General features: G+C 40.8%; 1 protein-coding gene across 37 annotated transcripts in view; it reads right to left on the reverse strand.

Annotated features, from left to right (window-relative positions):
- The window catches only part of SORBS2 (sorbin and SH3 domain containing 2), a gene marked incomplete at its 3' end in the record, with an annotated part of 187,956 nt that overhangs the window by 70,459 nt on the left and 97,180 nt on the right, over window positions 1–20,317 (reverse strand). For 19 of the 37 annotated variants that reach the window (XR_013842222.1, XR_013842228.1, XR_013842229.1 and 16 more), the window contains 5 exons: window positions 12,913–12,962; window positions 9,378–9,470; window positions 6,739–6,765; window positions 4,264–4,388; window positions 2,784–3,392 (listed from right to left, as the gene is read on the reverse strand). Coding sequence is in view for 17 of the 37 variants with exons in the window: in XM_079989964.1 (XP_079846090.1) it covers window positions 2,784–3,392; window positions 4,264–4,388; window positions 6,739–6,765; window positions 9,378–9,470; window positions 12,913–12,922 (864 nt within the window). The remainder of the gene's footprint in view (window positions 1–2,783; window positions 3,393–4,263; window positions 4,389–6,738; window positions 6,766–9,377; window positions 9,471–12,912; window positions 12,963–20,317) is intronic. The other 18 variants (XR_013842237.1, XM_079989971.1, XM_079989972.1 and 15 more) reach the window with 10 other exon arrangements.

Genomic DNA, 20,317 nt, shown 5'->3' on the forward strand with positions numbered 1-20,317 from the left:
CTAGTCAGATCATAGAGACAGGAATTGCCACAGTACCTCATATTTTCAGTAGCAATACAATAATAAATGAAAATAACAAATTTGCTTCCTTGGGCAGATGTTTCACTCTTCCTAACAGTAGGACTGGCCCTGACTGCCATTACAATAACTTTGACCCAAACCAATATATAAAAATTCCAGATACCTGGTAGATGTTATGATCTGCATGCCAATGAGAGCTTTAAATGGGATACCTAAGGTTTAATTGTGGCAAAGTAAATGATTGGACGGATGAACCTGACAGACTCATTTTATTTTACTGATATGGAATTCACTAGTAATTTCTCCTATGAGCTCCCCACCAAAATAAGTGAGAGCTTTACTAAAAATTCCTTAGTGGATTTTGCCCTTAATGTACTACTAAAACCATATTTTTTATCAGAAATTGCAAGGTGCCTTTATTTTATGAAGACGTGATATAAATATGATATGCATTTCCTGAACGCTTTGGCTCAGTGTTGAAAATCCCAACCCAGCTTTCTACCAAAAAGGCGGATTCATACTAAAAATGGAAGAAATAAATGTGAGTGGCTCATACCGCTTCCATAAAGTGAGCCTGCAGTGAAATCCACAGGCCATCCACCACATAATAAAAGCAGGAAAGCAAAAAAGCCCCCCTCCCCCAGTCACAAGTGCTTCTTTCCCTGTTTCCTGGAGAAACGTAAGCTGGGCCTTGGTTTATGTTTTACCAAGAGATTACCAAAAGAAATGTTTTTACAAAAGCTGGTAACATTTGGAGGCTACTAAAAGTAGCTCCTTACTGGAATGCAAGTCTCCAGGCGATTCAAGTAATAACACCCCCGCTTTCTTTTTCAATTGTGTGGGCCCCCCAATGTGCCATATTTACTCATTCCAGTTTCTCAGAGCAGAGGCAGAATGGCAAAGAATGCTCAGCTCTGTCTGCTGCCCAAACTAATCACCCTGTTGCTCGTTTAAAAGCCCCTCTTCAGATTGGCACATATGTTTTGCTTGCCTCCATCTTCCATCTTGGCTGGGGTCCAAACTGTCCTATGGGATTTGGAGTTTATTTTTGAAACTGAAGTCAGCTTCAAAAGTTGTTTCCCATGTTGAGCCAGGTCTCCCCCCCCCCCTTGGGCAAATGCCAGTTTTATGCTCCCCGCACCATGGCACACAAAACTAGTTGGGACCATTTTGGATCCTGGGCTTTCACATTTTGATTCTAGGGATTCAGGACACGAACATCATGACAACCAAACTATCCGCTTTTATTCTGATTAATAAAAGCAACACCTGTACTAATATTAATACAGTTGTAACAATTGTTTAGCTTTCCCATAGCTCTGTCTGTATAATGATTTATGGTAACTCATTTTTAAAATATATAAATAAAACAGTTCTATAGCAACCTTGATCAGATCAGATTCCAGCATTTGCAGATCCAAATGCAATTATATTATGAATCCTCATATCAGCTCTGAGGCAGTTGCATTTCTTGGCTCAAACATTAAATAGCACCCTCTCCATATCATCACAATCGAGCACTGGCATCTGGCAAGTCATTAGACCAGAAAGAAACAACACCACCACACTGTTACTCCTCCTCCACTGATGTCAGAGTATTTTATCCTTTTGGAACTGGACTCTTTATGAAATACTTTTCTGTTAGCCATACCGTTCCGTTGCTTGCATTTAGTATACCAAAGAGTGCCCTCAAAAATAATAAAAATTGCTGAAGACATCAGAATGGTTGGCCTTGTTCAATGATCCTGTTTCTAGTGAGGCGTATCTTATGGGTGACTGGGGTGTGTGTGCAGGGGCGGAGATAACCCCTCTGATTAACATAGGGGTGCTTTTTTCAAACTTGTGCTTTAAACAGCAGAGCCTCTAAGGAGCATGGCCATCAGAGCAGCCTTGTGTGAAGTGTGAACACACTCACTCAAAATGTAATTAATGCCAATATCCCTAGCAATTCAAGCACCTACATAAATTAACAGCTGTCTTCTGCCTTTGTTGTGGAAGCCTTGTAATCTGTGCAGCACTAAGGGTTGAATTTAGATGCATCTTGTACAGCCACTTTATGCGCTTTTGGTGTAATTAAAGAAGAATTTCATCTGTGAAGAACGACCACAGAATTCTCACCATGGCAAAACAAGCACAACAGCTGGAATCCAGGTAGATTGGCACACATGTGCAAAGGACTTTTGTGTGCACAGAGGTGGGCAGGGTTGAAGGGTTTCCTGATTTATTTATTTTTTGTTCAGCCCCTTGTACTTAATGGAATGATATGCTGGTGTGTTTCCTAACCTTTGGAGACAGGTTTTGTTTTTGTTTTTTTGATGGGTGGGTCTGTAGGAGGAAGGCGGGGGTAAGTGGGGAGAAAAGCCATGCACACATAGAAGAGAGAACATGCCCCTCTGGATCCCAGACACTTCCTTTTAGGATTTCAATACCTCCAAGCAGTGTCATTCAGGTGTCACTCAGACTGCCTTCCCTACAGAACTGATTTTTGCAATACCTAGGACACAGGCAATAAGGTGCGCACTTAGCAGGTACCTAAACATCACTTGTTCCTTCCCTCTCTCCGTGTACTAAGGCAGCCCATAAACATCTTTCAAAACCAATAAAAAATAAACAAACAGCAACACTGTTTTCAATACGGTGTCTCAGGTAGTTTTACCCAGGAAGTGTAAACCACTACTCAGAGCCAGGTGAGTAGACTAAAGAGAAAAAGGTTAGGTGACACAGGAAAGATCTAAAATAAACAAGAGAGAAACATAATATACCACATTGCATTCTGTGGACTGTGCGGAAGGAACTGTAGACATTTGTTGCATATTGTTTGGAGGCGTCTCTGAAGTGTCTGGAGAAAGCCTAGGTGGATGTTGTTGGCTTTCAGGCGCCGCTTTATTATCAGGGATGGGAGCTATCTGAATGGAAAGAGATGCTTTGTGTATCTCAGGTACTGGGTTACAAGCAGGTGAGACAGGCCTCCGTGGAGTTGCTGGTGCTTCAACAGGCACAGGCTGCTGCTGTACACAAGAAGGAATACTACTAGATGCATTTCGTGCCCTAGTTAATTTCAGGGCAGAAACTCTACGTTTTTCACCTGGTTGTTTGTGGCCTTGGCGGAAACTTGTTCTAATTCCAGCTATTGTTTTTGTGCTGTAAACAGAGGCCAGTGGCTTAGTGGTTTTGTGTGTGTAGGACACACTGCTGTTAGATTTTTTAGAATAAACTGCCCTCCGTATAAACTCCTTGTTAGTACAGTGGTCAGCATCAGGAGATTTCTTAGTTTGTTTGGTTGTTACGGACCGGGAGTTAATTTCGCTCTTCTTGTGGCTAGTTATTCCAGATCTACTCAAACTTTCTTTCCTAGGAGGAAGTGGGGGGGCCTTGTGTGCCAAAAGCATCCACGCAACAAAATAAATATTACAGGAGAAAGAGAGAAAGCAAAACATTAGCAGGAAAGTAAACAGAGATAAAACGTGTCACTTCTTAAACAGAGATACTGACACAAATCCAGCCAATGGTTTTGAATCAGGCCTCCACATTCTTCATCATTCCAGATTGTAAACATTTTATTTTGATGTTTGGAAAGCCAGGATGCATATATTAATTGCAAATTCATTGTGAGGTCAATACTGACCCATTAATATGAAGCATCCCCCTCTTGGGATCAATATTGCTAGTTATCACCTTTAAATTATAGAGATGAAAATTAACAAGATAGATCACTGGAACCAACAGACTGTTCTGATGGAAATTGATGTATAGCCCCTTAAATTTTCTGGTCTACAGTAATAGAAACAGTGTGTGTGTGTGTGTGTGTGTGTGTGCGCACACACCCCCACACCCCCACACACACATGCGTGCATGTGTGGGTGAGTGGGGGGGGGGGGAGTATCTTAAGTAATTTGTAGAATGGGTGAATGTTTCAAATTTATGTCAAACTCTATACTTTGGGCTACAAAAAATAACTGCTGTTGTTCCAACACCAGGCATATGTTTCAACCTGATGAACACTGCATAGCTGTGCTTTACTCCTTGAAAGGAATTCAGTGCATGAGTGAAGCAGCAGCTGTGCATCCAAACCAGTATTTGTATGCACAGCCAAAACAGAGATCATACTACAAACCAATGCAATAATGTCAGGAGAGCACCCCAAAAGCAATAATCAAATGGAAACTGCCTCTCCTTCACAGTATTAAAACTTTAGAATTTCACATAATCTCAGAGTGTGAGACTGCATATCTGCCATTTTACCTGAGCTGGCGATCTCTTTTCTTGTAGGTTTGGCCGGACACTTCGAAAGCCTTTTGCTGCAAGAGAGGAGCTGCTAGTGTCGCCATTCAGTGTTTCTCTACTCCCACTGTTAAATGATCTCCAAGCTTTTATATGAAAAGAAATCCAAGCAAATTTATTTCTGACAAAAGATTTGCTTTGATTATGTCAAGTAACTGAAATGAGCTCTACAATGACTGGAATCAACATAATATAGATGATGTGGCACAAACGTGAAAGAAGTCTAAGGGATATAATGCAAATACGTCAATAACAAAGGGTACATTCATACTATTTGCAGCCAGTCTGCCAGATTACAGTAGAGGAAGATGGCAGACAAGTGCTGGTCCATTCCATTGGCTCAGTTGGAACCAATTGCCATTTGGATCTTCCTCTCCTATAACTATCTTCCTAAGTGGTTAGGCAGTATGGTCATTAATGTGACTTTATGGGGGGGAAGTGCCTGTTTTTGCTTGTTTTGCTGTTCCCTCTCTATCCTATCCTGCTTTAAATGATGCCCTGTGCTATTTTTCTAGAAAAAGAGGTCCCGGAACTCACCTCCCTTGTTCGTTTTTAATTGCAATGGTGCCCACCTGTGAGGTGCTGGAACTGAGTTCTGGTGCATTATGGCTGGGGGAAAAACCCCTAATAGGACTATAGGCCTACAGGCACAGGCTATGTTATTTTTATAATGAATATGTATAAAATGCCTAGAAAATACTAGACATGACAACATCATGGGAAGCCAGAAGCAGTTCTGCTGAGCTCCTGACTAGGTCAGGATTTCATGATGGTGTTGCTTTCTATTGTTTTTCTTTATATCAGTCTCTTAATCCCAAAGTCTTTTACCCAATTTACCTACTGAATTCAAGGGGAATCGAAATGAGGATCTATGTATGGGATTGCACCATAAATATAGTGTAGCTGTATATGCCTGGCAGGTGAGGAGTCTAGGTTGCAATTGCCTCTGGATTATGAAGCTTAACTAGGGGGCCCTGGGCAAATCAGTACCCTTCAGCCAAATCTATGCCTTAAAGTAGCTATGTGGATAAAATGAGATAAATCCCAGACATGGATTATAACTGTTGGGAGAGGAAAGGCTAGTTCTAGATTATTCAGATAACACTAAAAAACAAATGAATGCTCAAATCAGTACAGCATTCCCAGATGCTCCAATCCTTCAGCTTTTGCTTATGTCGTTTACTTATTTGCCACACTTGGTCTGGTTTTTACATGCATCTGCCCTCAGTCACTTCAGGAGAATGCATGGGTACTCCATTTGTACAAGCCTCCTAGATGTAGCTTCCAGCAAAAATGGCTGCCACCATGACTTGTTTTGCCACTAAATGATACTCAAGAGATCTATGGATTCCTTGTGTTGCAGAAGCAGCAGTCAGTGGCATGGAGGGGTTGAGAAAAACTTGCAGCATAATGATATGTCATATCTTGAACATTCCTAGGGAAAAGTCACGGGGCTGGTATTTTTCATGGCATTTCTGTGGCATTCATGACGCTCAGTCCTGTCCTTGAACAACAGGTATAAGCTGGAGCAAAGCTTTTATTTCTAAATTTAAATTTTGTCATAGGAAGGTGCTTCCTGCTGAATCAAAGCATTGGTCCACCCAGCTCAGCAGTGGGCATACCAACTGGCAGCAGCAATCCAGAGCGTCAGACAGGAATCTTCCCCGGTCATATTTGTAGTGCTTTAAGTTTGAATTTAGGACCTTTTGCATGCAGAGCCTGTGTTCTACCTCCAAACAGTGATTTGGGTGTAAGGGTATAGTTTGCCTTTGACTCAGATGCTTGGCAAACACTGACTTGGAGAGGTGAAGAAATGCAAAGCATATACGCAGTACATAGCTTCCTTTAGGAAAATGGAAAAATTCAGAACTATAAGCTACCCAAAAGAGATGCTGTAGGATTAGATTGATCACTGCAGCTAGCAGCTTTATTGTTGGCTAAAAGGACCAGTAAAGCCCTTATTAACTGAAAGCTGTTCCAAATTATATCTCATGCAGCAGTACAGTCTTTCTGGTGTAAGGTTACAGAATTACCCATTCTATGCCCACTGGCACCTTAAAAACACCCTGTTATACACCTGCAAGAACAGATTTCTTCTGTTTCGCTACCACTTCGTAACTGAAGATAATGAGTGCTTTCTGCTCTAAATTACATAGAAATGTTGGTATGTAATGTAGGGTCTTTTTGGATGAGTGGTCTGCATTTTAAAAAGCCATTAAGAAAGCAAAAAATTAGGTTATCATCCATTATATAAAGGCCAGCAAATGTAAAAGAAAGCCTTTCACGCGTATCAAAAGTCTTTAGTTCAAGATTTAGAATCTCAAAATTAGTACAGTTTGGCTAGAGAAACAGTGGGGAGGGGGTTTAAATGCACGCCTTATTTATTCCACTCACAGTGTTGTTATATTCATCTTAAAATAACAGCAACCCATTTACCTGAATCTGGTGACTGAGAATCAAGTCCTAAAGAAAGAGAACATCAAAGTTAATATGTGGAAGTTACAGTTAGCATTCCTACTTTATGCTTTGATACCACTGTGGTAGACAAGGGGTAATTCACTTACTGAAAATTATTGGCACACATACTTTAATGACTCTTACTATACCGGCATATGTAGCCAAGGATCTTTTTTTCTAAAGACCACAATCTTAAGCATATTTAAGTTGGGCATAAGCACTGCTGAGCTCTGAAGTAAATTTTGCTAAGTAAATATGCACAGCATCAGACTGAATGGCTCATTATGCCATTTTGAGCCCTCTAACCTTCATTAAAGTTATGTGGCCCAAAACAAGAGTGAGCAAGCATAACACAACAGCACTTTTGCTTCAATTTCACACTGGTTCAGCTTGGATGAGACATTAAACCATAGTTTAGCACTACACAAGTGAGCATCAAACACATATACTCCTTTTTCCTCTATGTTCAGAAGCACATAATGAGTACAGTGCCTCCTTAACCTAGCATAACCTATTATGCTATTATTAACAATCCAATATCATAAACTTATGTGCAGACCAGGGGAATTGGACCCATTTGACCTTGCCAGGTCAATTTGTTTTAAGAGATGCCAGCAATAGAAAAACCATTCAAATCTCAAGGTAACTAAAAGCATTTTGGGACAAGTTAGGGGGAAACTAAACTAAGGCAGGGCATTCTAACGTTACTATTGTCAGCAACATTGTCTGTGATAGACAATGTATGAACCTCTGCCATGGTGCCCTTCTTCATAGAAACTGATTGAAATCCCTGCTCCATTGTTATTCTTTGATTAATTATGAGAGGGTGCTTTAAGATGCATTAGAGAAAATTTTATAGACAATTGCAGAGGATTTGCTCTATGGCAGGCATAGGCAACCTCAGCCCTCTAGATGTTTTGGGGCTACAACTCCCATGATCCCTAGCTAACAGGACCAGTGGTCAGGGATGATAGGAATTGTAGTCCAGAAACATCTGGAGGGCTGAGGTTGCCTATGCCTGCTCTATGGAATCAATCTCTTTAAAACAGCTATATGACAGTAGTTGTAGGCTGAAAAGGGCATGTTCTTCATGAGGCAGTGTCCAATTTACCCTTTGCAAATTTCCTTATGTCAGCTTAGTAAGGAGCTACAAAACATGCATTGATTAGCTGAAATTCCACTTCTCTTCTGCTACCTATGCACAACTTGGGCGAGTGGAACACAGGTAAATAAATCAGTGCTTATGGCTCCATTAATTCACACTTTCTGAAGGCTACACTTCAGGGCTACTGTGGTTCTGCTTTATTTTGTATTAGTTTTATTGCTGTTTTATTAGATAGAAATTAAATGATACTATTCTTCTTTTTCAGTCCATGTCATTCTCTAGTTGCTTTCCAGAGCTATTGTAATTGAATATAAAATTGTAAGAAGACTTTTCTCAACTTTACAATTAAGGTGACTATTAACAACACTAATGATTTGTAGCTGGAAATTTTACTGAGATCTGTTTCTGTTGATGAATATTCGTCTAGGTATGTTACATTATATTGCATAATTAATCTGTTTACGATGAAAGGCCAGGACAATGAAGCTAGAGTTGTCACTTTAACATTCTTCATTTTCTTGGGCTACTGCCAAATGCAAATCTTTAAAAAGCTGCTTTTAAATGTTTATAGCAAAGTGGCCACAAACCTTTAAGTCCAACATGGTTTCTATTACTTTGGCATTGGAAACCTTTAAGAACTGTAAGCTGCACTGATTTAGCAAAACTTACCCAAGGGTAAAATTCAATGGCCAAACTCACATTAATTTCTGAAACCTGGTTTATGGTTTCTAACAGCCAATGGGAAGGATTTCAACCCAGTATTCTGAAGAGTACTGAGAATATTGTAAATGCTACATTGCTTCCAATTTGGCGATGATGCATGAAAACGTCTTCCTATAAAAATTTGGCCTGGCATTCATATATCTTGTAATATATACTGACTGGCGTTACAGGACACTTGCGATGTCATTTTATAGAGAATATTATGGTACTTTCCTTCTTCCATCCCCAAGGGATTTCAATCAGTTTCTAGCTAAGCAACCACAGTGATAAAATAGAAAAAAATGAATTAGTACTACTAACTTAGTCCCACTTAAAAAAATCTGTGCCATTGTTCGTCCACTGCCAGAGACATCAGTGCATAGTAGAAGTGTGGATGGATACCCCATATCTCCCCTCTGTTCTTTAAAGAACACCTCTGCTTGATTATGGCTCCAGCTCACATGATCACTCTCCCTCAAATGGGGGTGGGAGAGGGAAGCCCATTGATTTCAATGGTGTACTCTGAGTATTACTTGGTTGCACACTACTCAAAAGCTATTATTTCACATGAGCTCTGGTGTGGAAAATAAGTTCTGGGGCTGAGCCCAGATAAGCTCTCGTTCAAATTAAGGCATGTGCACTGCTGGGCTAGTTCTCAGTGGACACAGCCCAGAATGCCTGAGAAGTTCACAGTTGTGAGCAGCAGCTGCAGCCACATTCATTATCAACCATGATATTCAGCTTCAACACTGTACAGAAACCATGCCACAATGGCACCCAAGTGGGACATTCCATGGTTAATATTTAATACCTGCTGTCAATAGGTTTGGAGAACTCTGAACTCTCTTCACGGCTGTTAATTTGACAGACATGGCAGCACGTTTGCGAGCACACCCACCACTATCTGAAAGCACAAAATGACACAGGCCCACAACATAGAGAGAGCAAGCACATGCAACACAGATCAAGTGGAGTTAAGTGAACTATGTAAATGTGGACATAGAACTCATGCGGTTAGAAATTGCTGTTGATCTTCTGGGTTTTGTACATACATACCGAAGGGCCGGGGAAGCTGTAGTTAATTATTACTGCCATTCCAAAGAATACCCAAGCCAAGATAGATTTATCATGCGCTTTCCAGTACTGGAAAGACCACTTGTTGTGTGTACCTAACTCACCACAAAAAGACTAAAACGGAAGATCAAAATTGACACAACATTACTTTTTCAGTAAAGAACACACTGCGCGGACCTAAAAAAGATCTGAGTCATAAAGTAGGATTTGTTGTGTGATTTGGTATGTTCCTTCATGGAATACTTTGATACAGATTACTGAAATGGGTGTCTTCCCCCTATGTGTAATAGGAGATATCTAGGAAGAAACTAAATTATGTTGTTACAGGACCCTCTCCTTCTAAGTGCCTTCCAGATAAGCTAGATAGATAAGGGAGAACATTTATAGTTCATTTAAAGGTAGTACAGAATGGGGAGAAGAACTCCAATCCTCTAGAATGCTGCATTTTTAATGTCTGGCAGTTCTTTGTACTTTCCCTTTGACATCTGTGCCTATACCCTGGATGGACAATGATGAATACAAAGGTCTTGAATTCATTTTGTTCCCTGAAATACTGGGGGCATCATCATGAGCTGCAAAGTTGCCTGCGTGTGCTTTTGGCCAAACTGCAGGCAGGAGTGCTCTCTTCCCCCAAGGTATATGCACATTGCTGAAACAGGCAATCCTGGGTAAGTTTGCTCCTAAGGTTGGATGGGCCTTGCAAAGCAGAATATAGCTGAAGGGACAGCAGAAAACTCAACCATCCTTTGGGTGCGTTGGATCCAATCAAAATCCCGTCTCAGCAATTTCTAGCTGCTCAATCAGGTGTAATTTATGTGGCCCGTTCTTTGCAAGGGAACAGCCAAGTCAGCATCATGATGTTGGGCCACGTTTAAAATTGCCAGCTCAAGGAATGTATGCTCTTTGTAGTCAGCTGAAGAGAGAATCTATTGTGAGCCCAAATTTAGAATAAAGCTGCCACTAACAGGAGGATCATATTGGGTGTCTTAAACACATGACTACTATACATCCCACATACTACATGGCACAATCTCTCACTGAATTATTATACGAAGTACAAGAGTTGTGGTGATCAATCCTAATCCTATGCAAGGGCAAGGAACCTGTCTACACAGGGCATGTCTGCTAAAGCGAAAGGGAAACTCAGCTTCATTCGATCACAAATTCTCTGCAGCTGCAAGCCAAAGTTTCTTCAGCACCAAGGGCAGGTAACTTTAAAGGGGAAAGAATCCATGCAAATTCATTAATTTGAATATTCAGTGCACTGAAGAGTGAGCTTCCTATCAAGAGTAGCTGGAATACGGAGCAGTGATGGTGGCAGAAGGAAGCCTCTAGAGTGCATGCTATTGTTAAGTTTAGAAAATGCTCTTCAAAACTGTGGGTGGTCATCCTTTGCCTGCTGCTGCATTACAGAAACATATTGGATAAATTGCAAGAAGTTTGCATCATCATGATCTAACAGTAACAAAGTTAAGCCTCACAGATTTTTGCAGTCTCTGAGGGCTGTGTGTGTTTGCTGTGGTTTGTATTTATGTCTTTCATTTATTATATAACAGTTGGCTTCTTTAATCATTTTTAAATTAGATGCATTTATCACACATATTATCATCGTACATTCCTGCCTAAAATATTTATTGGAGGACACTAAAGATATATTTTAGCAAATTAAGTTTGACCCATTCATTATCCATCTGTGGGGGGAAAAGGCAGTGAGTCTGCAGATTGCCCAGACATTTTGTGGTGAAGAGTCCTACCACTATATAAATTCTTTGAAATTTTGTCTGCTTAGAAGCCACCAGGATTTACGCACAGCTTGGACAACAACCCACTTTAAGTTTAAATGCTTGGATTTTAGCCAATTTTGGGTGCAACACTAACCCCACTTACCTGGGAGTAAGCCCCATTGAATCCAATGGGGCACATTGGATTCAATGGGACTTGCCTCTAAATAGACATGGTTAGAATTGTGCTGTTAGTCACACTGGAGATAGCAGCACCACTAATAGAAGCTATTCCTCAGTGTTAAGGATATACTTAGATTCTGTCATTGAAATTAATAGGATTTGGGCCAGTTCTTATGTTACAGCTACAACATGGTTGCCACTCCCCATGTGATGTAGGATTGCAGAAACTGCACCATTGTGTGTGTGTGATGTAGGACAGGCTTTTTCAACCTTGGTTCCCCAGGTGTTTGTTGTTGGGCTACAACTCCCATCATCCCTGACCACTGGTCCTGTTAGTTAGGGATAGTGGAAGTTGTACTCCAACAAACATGTGGAGACCCAAGGTTGAGTAAGGCTGATGTAGAAAGAAGAAAACACACTGTTCAATATTTGAGGCCTTGTTTCCAGTTCACTGCTGACTTAAGTTCATAGGAAGGGTAGAAGGAACCCAATCTTTTTGGTTAAGGTGCCAATGCTCTGAAATACTCCATCAACACTGAAATACTCCATCAATGGCTTCCGGAATCTGCTGAAAATTTGGCTCTATAAAAAGATCCCCCCCAAGAAGCTTAACTGGTAACCTGTTATCTAGGATGATTCTATCATAATTTTATTTTATCATGTCCTTTGATAGTGTCTTGATTATTTCTATCACTCTATTGTTAGTTGATTTGAGTTCCCACCCGGGGGGGGGGGGGAAGCAGCACAGTATAATTTTTCTAAATATATATGGTAATCCAAACAGGATTCATGACCATCGCTAACTACCACATTTTCTGACCCATGATTAACGTTAAACATAGTGGTCTCAAAAGGCAAGTATGCAATGTATCCTAAACTGAATTTTAGGAATATGAATAGGTGTTTAGAAATGCACCAATAAAAATACGAATTTTCAGCAAAGTATGACTGTGATCCTATACAAACTTGCCTGAGAGTAAGTCCCATTTAATTCAATGGAGCTTACTTCTGATGTCTGGGATTGCACTGTAAGTCACAGCGCAATCATTTTAGAATTAAACAGCACACCATAAACACAAGTGTCTCGATTTATGCCACTGTGTTGGACTATGTACATGTGCATTGTGCCCCAATATATTTTACTAAATACCAGAAAATATATTGAAATGGAACACACATGCATATGCATGTATAAATCCATATATTTATACATAGCAGGACATATAAGTAGATACACATAGATAAGTCATCTATATTTTTTAGTTATTATTTGAAGCAAATTAGGATAGTTCTACTTGCATTTGAACAATATGCTTAATGAAAGAGTTTAAACTTAATATCCCCTGCCCAACTATAGGAATTGCATACCTGTATTCATTTTGACTCTGGATGATTTGCTGTTGAAGTCTTCAGTTTTCCTGTCAAACACAAAAGCAATCTATTAATTTATCACAAGGGCATAAAATGTTTTTGAGGTGGTGGTGGAGGTGATAAAGGAGAGTTACTGGCAACTCTACATCTTGTCAATGATTGCTGTATTTGGCTTTCATTGTGTGGTGGTAGGCCCCCGATATGCTTCTATACAAATGTAATTGTGATGTTTCACCCTCTGTTGTGTTCTAATCACATGCGTACTAATTGATTACAAACTTTGTCCGGAACTGGAAAGGATACCCTATTTGGGCTGCAATCCCAAAAGGAGAATATTCCATAGAACATAACGTGGCATTTATGAGGAAACATTCCTAGAACGGCACTGCATGTTGTCTAAATTCACACTTCCAAAATTGTCCGTAACTTAAAGACATTTATTTATTAGAACAGTTTTTACTTAATTCTTAATATATGCAATGCTTCAGCCTGGGTGGCATAACATAAAAGACCAAAACTAACATTACTTAACATGTAAGTATCAAATAAAACCCAAAGAATTTTGATAAAATGAACAACAGCAGCAACAACCTCTGTAGTAACTCCAACAAAACAGTACAGCTTTCATGATCCAAATGCCTGGACAAATAGGAAAGTCTTCACTTACACTTAAAAATGTCAACTGTAAGGGAAGATGTGGTGCCCCCCACCAGGAGCAAGTTCCATAACTAGGGTGCCCCACCAGTAAGGCCCTCTCTCAAGTTACCACCCTCCTAGCTTCTGCTGTGTGTGGGACAATCAGCAGGGTCTTTCTTGCTCCCTGCAGCCCTCAATCAGGTGACTGTATTGAGGGGAGAAACAGCTGAGACCAAGGCTCTGTTTTGTACTTTTGTAAAAAGGAACATGAGGTCATATGTTGGTTTTTACAAGGTGTACATTATGTTTCAAGTGCTAATGTTGCGTTTTGAATGTGGTTAGGCTGAGGCAGTTCTTTCTATTGGCTGTGTAAGAATTACTGCTTCTGAAGACATCGATTCAACACAGTAAAAATCACTGAGTGCAAGGAATGCTGAATCAGGTCCCAACCGAGCCTGCCAGATACTTAACATGCACTGAAAGCAAATTATAAATACATTAATCCAAGAAGTTGGAAGGGTTTCAGCAGCTGTGGTATTCCATTTGGGGACTTGATGCTCCATGGCATTCAAAACACAAATGAATACACAAACAAACAGGAAACAAGACATGAAATAGCAACTAAAAAGGAGCCAGAGCGATGTTATCTAAAGGCTGATAAAATTGCTTTTAACTACAGGTGATGTTGTGACTCTGTTTATTGCATATAGTGCTAAAGTAAGCAAAACTGTGTCAGGAACACAGGTAGGTGCTACCGGTGATGTTACATCCATCAAGGATTCTCCCCCAACCCCTTGAATAGAATTTTGGGATTTGTAAGAAGCATGTTGCTTCTGGGTTACCACAGCCTATTAGCATCCAGGCACTTAGGGACAAACTATTGCAGTGTTGGCTGCTGCCCATTGGGACTGGTAGAGCATAAGGCAGGAGGCCAACAGTAGATGGAGCCACAGCCAGACAGGTGGAGCCAGGACCAGTGATGGCTGGAACCAACTAATTGTAGTTTTGTTCCCATTTCTCCCTTTGCTGAGTTCTACAAGGGCAATACTGAGTTGCCCTTGAGGAGGAGGAGGCTGACAGTCAGTGCCACCCTCTGAACTTGTAGGTAAGAAGCCAGCAAAGGACTTATGGTGGCTAAGATTGAGGTGGTTGGGTGCAGTGCTTCAAATGGACTCGCCTCCACTGAACTATTATACATGACCACTGGACCGTTTCTATCTGTGCAACTGGAACTTTTATAGATGCTACCTAGGCTGGATCTAGACACATCCAAGAAGTGATTCAGTTAAATGTGTTGTAAACATTATACAGGGGAATCCCGTTGGCAAAAGACTGGACTCCACAGTGCCATCTGGTGTCACAGTGTTATAACACATATAAAGTGTTTTATCTTTAGAAATGTAGCTGTGTCCCTAGTGTTCATTTTGAACCTGTTGATTGATATTAGGCAGGGCCTCTTCATTGTACTGTTTTCAATGCCTATTACAAAAAAGAGGGAATTGGTTCAAGCCATGTAAATCTGACATGCAATTCTATGTTATTTATTTTGAATGTGTATTTTAAAAACTGATTTCATTTCCATTTTCAAAAAACAAATAAGGTTAACTTCTTTTTAATATCTGATTTTCACAGTAATTTTAATGTACGTTTTATGCAAGCCACTTTGAGGCTTTGATGATTAAGCAGTTTATAAATTTGATTAAGTAAATAAAAATGAATAACAGGAAAGAAGCACTCCATTCTAGAAACCTATGACTCTGCAGAATGCCAGCTGACATGAACAGGGATTCTGGTAGTAAACTCCTTGGGTTGTCAGCCTGCAAAATGCACACTGGATGCAGCCCTTTGAATCTCTCCCTAATGCAGGCAAAAAGGCAGGCTTGCATCATCCTGCCATGGTCCTGCTGCCCGCCTCCTTCCACACCAACTGTAAAGAAGTAAAGAAGTAAAAACAACAGCAGATGAGGTGAGGTAGATGGCAAGTCTGGGAAGAGAATGGTTGGGAAGAGCAGCAGCAGACATGTCTCTTTCTCTGAGGTTCAGGAGATCTGGGCTGCAGCCCCATACCCATTTGCTTCTGGAAGACATGTATTAGGACTGCACTTTTAAAGGACTGTGTCCAGTGCTCAGTTTTTTAGATGGTGGAAACTCCACAACTTCCACTGAACTGCCAATCACTTGGTTTTTCTACAGTGACACTCATGTAAGAAATACTGAATATATTAAAAATAAAATAAATCAATTTGTCTAACAAATAGGGAATTCTGACAATTCAAATCATTTTTCAATGGCCATGAAAAATATTGTCCACAACTCAAGACAAAAAACGTAATCTCCTTCATCATATTTAGAGTAAAATAGCTGCCATCTATATAAAAGCTTTAGCGCAGACCAAGGTGAATAATAAAGAAAAGGACAATTGCAGGAATTCATGGAATGTCTAATAAAATTTCTTGTCATTCACTTTAGAGAGAAATGAGACTCAAGTTAGCCCATCAAATTCTCCCCAATTATTCAAAGATTAAAATGAGAGTCCAGTCTGTTTTGTTCTATTTCAATAAACAGTCTTTGATTGCAATGCTGGTTTCCTTAACAGCCACAAATTATTCCTGAAAGCATCAGATTCCTGGAGTGTTTCCTCGCTGCTGGGGAGACAGCATTTTAAAATGTTCTGTTAGCTGGGAACTGAACAAACAGTAGCACCATGAAAACAGGCTATAAAATGCAATGCTACACACCAAGCTTCAGCAAAGACACACTGAGTACAGAACTCTTTGTACAGGAGGGTGTCAACATGATTTTTACTGAGAGCTTTGATTCGTTTACATAAACTGTATTTAGCTCAGCTGAAGTTATATACATTTTCGCTATTTGGCATTATTATAGTGCAAAAAATGTATAGTGGACATGTGTTCTGTTGTGAAGATGATGCTGTCTTGTCTTGCCTCAGTAATCGACTGGATGAGAGCCAACAAACGGAAGCTGAATCCAGATAAAACTGGATGGATAGGAGGTTGCCTGCTCTTGATGAGCTTACATTTCCTCTGAAGGAGCAGCTACACAGCTTGGGGGTAATTCTGGAACTATTGCTGTGGCTTGAGGCTCAGGTGGCCCTGGTGGCACAGAGTGCCTTCCATCAGCTTTGGCTGGTAGCCTAGCTGTGCACCTATCTGAACAGAGATAGCCTAACATCTGTTGTCTATGCTCTGGTAACCTCTAAGTTAGATTTCTGCACCTCAATATAGGTCTGACTGCTTCTGAATATGATTCAGAAACTTCAGCTGGTGCAGAATTCAGCGGCCAGGTGGCTCATCAGGGCATGATGGTTTGAGCATATAACTTATGGTTACCAGATTTTTTGCAATGAATCCGGGGGCACTTTTTTTTTTTTTGAAGCTGAGTAGCAACAGGGAGTCAGTAGTGGGGATGGTGAGGCAAAAGACCCTGGGCCCAAGCATCATGCATATTGTATAAAGGTGCAAAGCCCTTCTTTCGCACCCTGTGAAACATAAATACACAGAGTTTTTTTTAAAAAAAAACTGGGCAATGGCTGGCCGGCTGCAACTCCTGAGCCTTCCCTGATCAGTCAAAACAAAGGGGGAAAGGGACAGGAGATTGCACAAGACACATGATATGCACACAAGACACATCATATGGAGACTTCCGGCTAGGAAAAATGGTGGATGCTACGGCAGCGAGCAGCTCCTGAAGCCAGCCAGAGCCAACTGCACTACCAGGCTGGCTCTGGGCTGCTGAGGCTGCCACTGCCATGTTTCCCGGGGGCAGATTTGCAAATCCGGGGACTGTCAACGGGAACCGGGGATGTCTGGTAACCCTAATATAACTGTCTGTCAATTAGTTTCTGGGCCCAATTCAAAGTGCTGGTTTTGAACTATAAAGCCTTAAAGGGCTCAGAACCACAATACCTCAGGGACGGCATCTCCCCATTTGAACCAACCCAGACCCCGCAATCACCATCTCAGGCCCTTCTTCATGTGCCTCCTCCACAAGAGGTCCAGAGGGGGGCAACATGAGAATGGGCCACAAGCTCTTCACTTGTGGAATGCTCTCTCTGGGGAGGCTAACCTGGTACCTTCATTTCATACCTTAAGATGCCAGGCAAAAACATTCCCCCTCTTCCAGGCCTTTGGCTAATTAAACAATCTATGGCCTTTTAAACTGTAGGTGCAGGCAGAGCCTTCTTCTTTTTGTTCGTTATTGTTCGTTATTGTTATTTGTTCGTATTTTTGTTCGTTATTGTTATTTGTTCGTTATATAATGTTTAATGCTGTATTGTGCTTTAATATTCAGTTGGGAACCACCCAGAGTGGCTGGGGAAACCCAGCCAGATGGGCGGGTTATAAATAATTTAAAAAATAAAAAGAAAGAAAGAAAGAAAGAAAGAAAGAAAGAAAGAAAGAAAGAAAGAAAGAAAGAAAAGTTATTATGGTATGTATTTTTGTTTTTTAATATTGTAAAATTAAAAGACGCCTGCTTCTTGGGAGAAAAGCAATGACAAACCTAGACAGCATCTTAAAAAGCAGAGACATCACCTTGCCAGCAAAGGTCCGTATAGTTAAAGCTATGGTTTTCCCAGGAGTGATGTATGGAAGTGAGAGCTGGACCATAAAGAAGGCTGATTGCCGAAGAATTGATGCTTTTGAATTATGGTGCTGGAGGAGACACTTGAGAGTCCCATGGACTGCAAGAAGATCAAACCTCTCCATTCTTCAGGAAATCAGCCCTGAGTGCTCACTGGAAGGACAGATCCTGAAGCTGAGGCTCCAATACTTTGGCCACCTCATGAGAAGAGAAGACTCCCTGGAAAAGACCCTGATGTTGGGAAAGATGGAGGGCACAAGGAGAAGAGGACAACAGAGGATGAGATGGTTGGACAGTATTCTGGAAGCTACCAGCATGAGTTTGACCAAACTGCGGGAGGCAGTGGAAGACAGGAGTGCCTGGCCTGCTCTGGTCCATGGGGTCACGAAGAGTCGGACACGACTAAACGACTAAACAACAACAACAAATACTGTAAGGCGCCCTGTGTTCTTCGGACAAAGGGCAGTTTGGAAACAACAACAACAGGCAAATATAAACTAGGGGGGGATCTATTAACTGCGGTAATTTATATACTGCCTCACAGTTTAGAAAAACAGTTCTAAGCAGTTTACAAGCATTTCAAACCGAACACACGGACTCCATATAGACACTGGAGGAGATGGGACACCACAAAATATCAGATGTGCCCTGCATCTGAGACATATATTTATTGCTCTACATAAACATCCAGAATTTTGCGCATTGAAGGAAGAAACAAGTCTGCCATGCTTACCACCATCGAGTGACACCAGGTGATCTGATGGAAAGAATTCAAGGTAAGACAGACTGTTGTACTTAAAGGATGTGTTTGTGTTCACTGAGTATGCCTCAAGCCACTGGACTGAGTAGCAATGCCGGGGAGACTTTGTGCCATTACATTATCCCTTTTAAGTGAAAACAAAGCAACAGAGCATAAAGGCATTTGACAAGCTGTGTGCTGAAAGGTGGCAATTTGATCCTTGACCTTTAGTGCTGAAATGTGGTAAGTCCTGTCTCTTTATATGGATTCCCCACCACTCATGCCCAAGATATTTAAGCCATTTTCTGAAAACCAAACCATGTGTGTCAGACCAAAAATGTCAAGGAAGTGACGCAAATTGACAGCACAATATGCACATTTCATGGGTGGTTTTTATAGCTGCAAAAATAGTTCTTTACAGTGAAGCAAATAATAAAGAGTTCTTTTTAGATTTTAAGTATCTCCAACAAATTAGGGTTTATTTAGCCATTCAGATGGTGCATGCAATTTTTTTGGCTTCAAAATTAAACGGGAAGAAAACAACTTTTGAATAAATACCTACTTCACATTCACAGCCTGAAATTTGCTTTATATTATCTGGCTTCTTCATGCTCCCATGCATTCTTTCATTACCCACAATTAATTGGACAGTGGTAATCCTTGGACATTGCTTCTTCTTCTTTTTGTCTATATTATGTCAAAAGGGTCTGGCACATATAGATGTGCACTGTCAATTAAAAAGTGGCCAGGCACAAGCTCTCTAAAACATGGGGAACAGACTGAGAGTCCTTTCTGGTTTCGTTCATTTATTTAGACATTTTTCTTTTTCTTTCCCATCAAAATATCAAAGAATTAAGTAGCTGCTTATCAGACATTAGACGCTGCTTTCCCTAGACATTACAAATAGTTAGCTTAAAGTCCAATTCACAGATGCTCCTGCAGCACATATGAATTTAATAAAAGCCGTAACAGCTTGTAATCTGTACCATCATGCCAGATTTGAAAGCCAACTCAGGAAGATGAATTGGTGCACTAACATGGCTTGGTCCTGCTACTCTGGCGATTGCCAGAAGGTTTGGAGCAGGAGCCTTGGAGACCAGGTGCTCATTTTCTACTCACTGGAGCACAAAGGCAGCTGGTGTCTTCTGCAAGGAAGAAATGAACCATGCAAAGCCAATGGGTTATTAAGAGAAAGCTCATGAAAATCAAGGATTGACTCTTTGCTCTCAATACTGTCAGCCAACAGAGATGGGGAAAACATAGCCAGTCATTTCCTATGGTTGGGAAGTGGGATTGACTCTGGTTCTCCACTTGATGATCTATTTTGTGGATGTGTCCAAGAGGAACAATTCCTTCCCCTCCCCAGCACTTTCCCTTAGGAAAGTCTAAATCTCACTCTGAATATTTAAGTGATGAAATTTTTAA

This window comes from Podarcis cretensis, assembly GCF_951804945.1.
Source record: "Podarcis cretensis genome assembly, chromosome: 9".
NCBI classification, from domain to species: Eukaryota; Metazoa; Chordata; class Lepidosauria; order Squamata; family Lacertidae; genus Podarcis; species Podarcis cretensis.